Raw genomic sequence first — 3,198 nt, forward strand, 5'->3', positions numbered from 1 at the left:
ATATTATATTATATTATATTATATTCTCTGGGTTTTTGTGGGTTTTTTAAATTTAAAATAAACCTGGCTAGGATATTACTGCTTATCCAAATAGCTGTGAAATATGCTGTCACTATTATAAAATTTTCTATGGCACACAATGCCAGAGTTTCTTCCATTATTCACGTTATTCTGGAAGCTGCTAGGACATGACGTAGTCTGCCCAGGACATCTCAGCAACACCTATGTTCTGAAAGGGCAGACACTTCTGTCGGTTTTATGCATGAACAGATCAATCAACATTTTTGAAAGGATGTTACTAATTTGTTGGTAGTTACTCCACAAGCTTACCCAAAAGCTGTTTAGCGAAAGAGCTAGCAGTCCTTTTCCATCAATTCAAAGAACACAACTGCAGTCTGGCACAAGCACAAAGCTAATAATCTGTCAGCCTGGGATCAGTAACTTCTGCTGGTAAAATACTGAAATTCTGCCCATCCATGCCATTCTTTTACCTTTGGCAAGACATTCCTTTTCCCAAGCTGATTCCTGAAGAGGCGGTGGTGTTATCAAAATAATCCTATCTTCCGTAATGTCTACTGACTTCAGATACTGTATCATGCTCTTTAAGTTCGCAGCATATTCCTCCAAAGGAACGTGTTGCTTAGGGTTCAGATCTGTTAGGGGATGGAGCACATGCATTAGTGACGTTAAACTGGTTACGGATTTCTTACACAACACAATGTGCTTTTCACAGCACCTGAATGTGTGCACTCATTTTCAGTAAGCAGTTCACCTCAACCATTGATTCGGGAGGTGTGGTAGGAAAATGCCATTCCTCAATATCCAAAGCAATCAAATCAAGAGTTTAAACACAGCACTTACAACTAAACAAATAAGGCACAGGGGGAAAAAAATTCACCTTTTTTTAAGGATGTTTTTTCTTACAACTCTGTATCTTCGTATTAGATCACATATCACCTCAAACCTCACCTGAAACAAAAACTAAGATCTTTAACTCTCTTGGATGCACAGAAAATTTTTGAAATTCCTACGGATGTACAGTCAGTCCTTCATGCACTGATGCTGTCATTTTGATTAGACTAGCTCTGCATGCTGCTATGCTTATCTTAAAGAGAATCCAAATGCTACCTTCCCTCACTTCCTCAACCCACCTGCCAAGAACTCACCAGACTGCTTTAAAGGCAGAAAAATCAGCTAGATGCCCAACTTCAATTTTAGGTGATGAATATATGACTAATTCTTGAGCACCTTTAAATTTACTTTTAATATTAGAACTTGGTGAGAGGGAGAGAAATAGAAGGCACTACATGGTTTAAATACAAATAAAATAATTGAAAACAATCCACTGTAAAAATGAAAAAAAGGACAACTGCTTCATAGAGAAGCATCAGAAAAAGTCTGTGTAACATTCTGCCTTTTCTGCTAAACTGCTAAACTGTCTTAAGAGAACAGGTCACAGAAAAAAAAGAAAGCTACTGTACCTTTCAAAGCACTGTCATTAGCTCCAAAGAAAATAGTAACTGCAACAGTACTCTCAGCACCAGCACTTTTACTGATCAGTCTTGGAAGGAGCAGTTTAGCCCATCTGGTGTTGTACCCCGAGAGCCCACGGTTCACAACATCGCATTTTCTGAAACAGAGACACGTATCAAAAAGAACATCTCTCCTCTGTCCACCAGAGAAAAACTTGGGAAGTTTTGAACCATTCTGTCAGGATACCTCCCTCCATCCCTCTCAGCAGCAATGAGATGTCACAGGAGTTTTCAGTGTTTTGAAAGTGCACGCATAGATTGCAGGTGTAGTATTTACCCGTCACTTAAACTATGAAACTACAACAATCCTGACAATCGCTAAGGATTTTTTTCTTTCCACTCAAGCTTTGAGGGGAAAGAAGCACCCAGTGAGCATTTCCACCAGTATTGGGCAGGTTACCACTAAGGCAGTTCCACTCGCATGAATAAATAAATGTTAATAAATAAATATACATTAAATATTCACTCATGATGGTTTTCTTTTAGAAAAGCTGCACATCCTGCATGCTAAAACTTACGTTTGAAATTTAAGCTCTTACCTGACCAGTCTCTCAGCAAGGGATGCCCCCCAGCCATTTTCCTGGAAGGAGAACTGAAAGCAAGGAACATGGTTAGACCATCACTGGAAGAACTTGGCCCCCAGCAGGTCAGTCCCACCACCAGCACCTTCCCTCCTGAAAAGCTTTTTGTTCATGGCCTCTGGCACAGCTACAGCAGCACCTCCTCCCTCCCAGCCTGCCCTGTCCCTGCAGAGGCCAAACAGCCCAGGTCTTACCTAGACACACGACTGGCATCAGAGGCAACATGGGACCATACCTACAGAGGGACAGACCCTGTGGTCCCTTCATAATCAAAACTGATGGCTTTCAAGCTGTAGTTTCATTTGGGCTGGTGAGGCTTCCCCATCCACCTTCATTTCCTACTTTATTTCCAAGATCCTTTCACTGTATCTTCATTCTGGAGAGCACCTCTCAAAAATCCTCTCTCCACAAGCTGCTTCAGGGTGCAGTTCGATACCTGCCTCTTCTAGTAGTGGAAAAATTAACCCCTTCTCCTTATTCCCACCGCTGCAGCATCCTCCCTGTTTTAATGCTCCGCCTGCTTACAGAGCTGCACAGTGAGCTGGTTTAGGCAACTGAGCTCCCATTAAAGATAACCTTTGTCTTAAAATCTCTTTTCAGCCCAGCAGCTCTGTGACCCACTCCACCATGCACTAGCAGGCAGGCACCCAAAATGAACACTGAAAAGCTGGTACTGCTTCAAATGAGAAGTTCACCAAGCCGTGATTTGGTCACATCAACACAGAACGTGTCTCCAGGGTGTGTGTGCTCCTGCAGGGAGCTACATGGAGGGGCTGCACCAGGAGCTGGGCACTGGAACAGGCATGGGGTGGACGGGAGCAGTGCAGGGGTCAGAGCAGACAATAGGTTGTCCTTCCCATCTGGAAAACACTGCCACCAAAATACCTGAAGCTATACTTCTACCAAATCATGCTTCTAACCCAGGAACTTCACAAATCTCTGTGAAAAGGCTCTAAATCTCATAAAAGACCATCAGGTGTGAAAGCTCCATGAACACCCTCATGGGAGATCCAACAGGGACATAACTATGCTGGGCCACGCTCCCATTTCACTGGTCTCCTTCCCACCTCGTGGTGCCAGGACGA

General features: G+C 43.1%; 1 protein-coding gene across 1 annotated transcript; it reads right to left on the reverse strand.

Annotated features, from left to right (window-relative positions):
• Positions 1-480: 480 nt before the first annotated feature.
• IAH1 (isoamyl acetate-hydrolyzing esterase 1 homolog (S. cerevisiae)) lies at positions 481-2,124 on the reverse strand (the record flags this gene model as incomplete). Its single annotated transcript, XM_010086261.1, has 3 exons — positions 481-653; positions 1,482-1,630; positions 2,072-2,124. Coding segments are annotated over 3 exons (375 nt in total), but the record flags the coding sequence as incomplete, so codon positions are not given.
• Positions 2,125-3,198: the final 1,074 nt, after the last annotated feature.

The sequence above is a fragment of the Pterocles gutturalis genome, unplaced genomic scaffold (assembly GCF_000699245.1).
Source record: "Pterocles gutturalis isolate BGI_N339 unplaced genomic scaffold, ASM69924v1 C12206995, whole genome shotgun sequence".
In the NCBI taxonomy this organism is placed as follows: Eukaryota; Metazoa; Chordata; class Aves; order Pterocliformes; family Pteroclidae; genus Pterocles; species Pterocles gutturalis.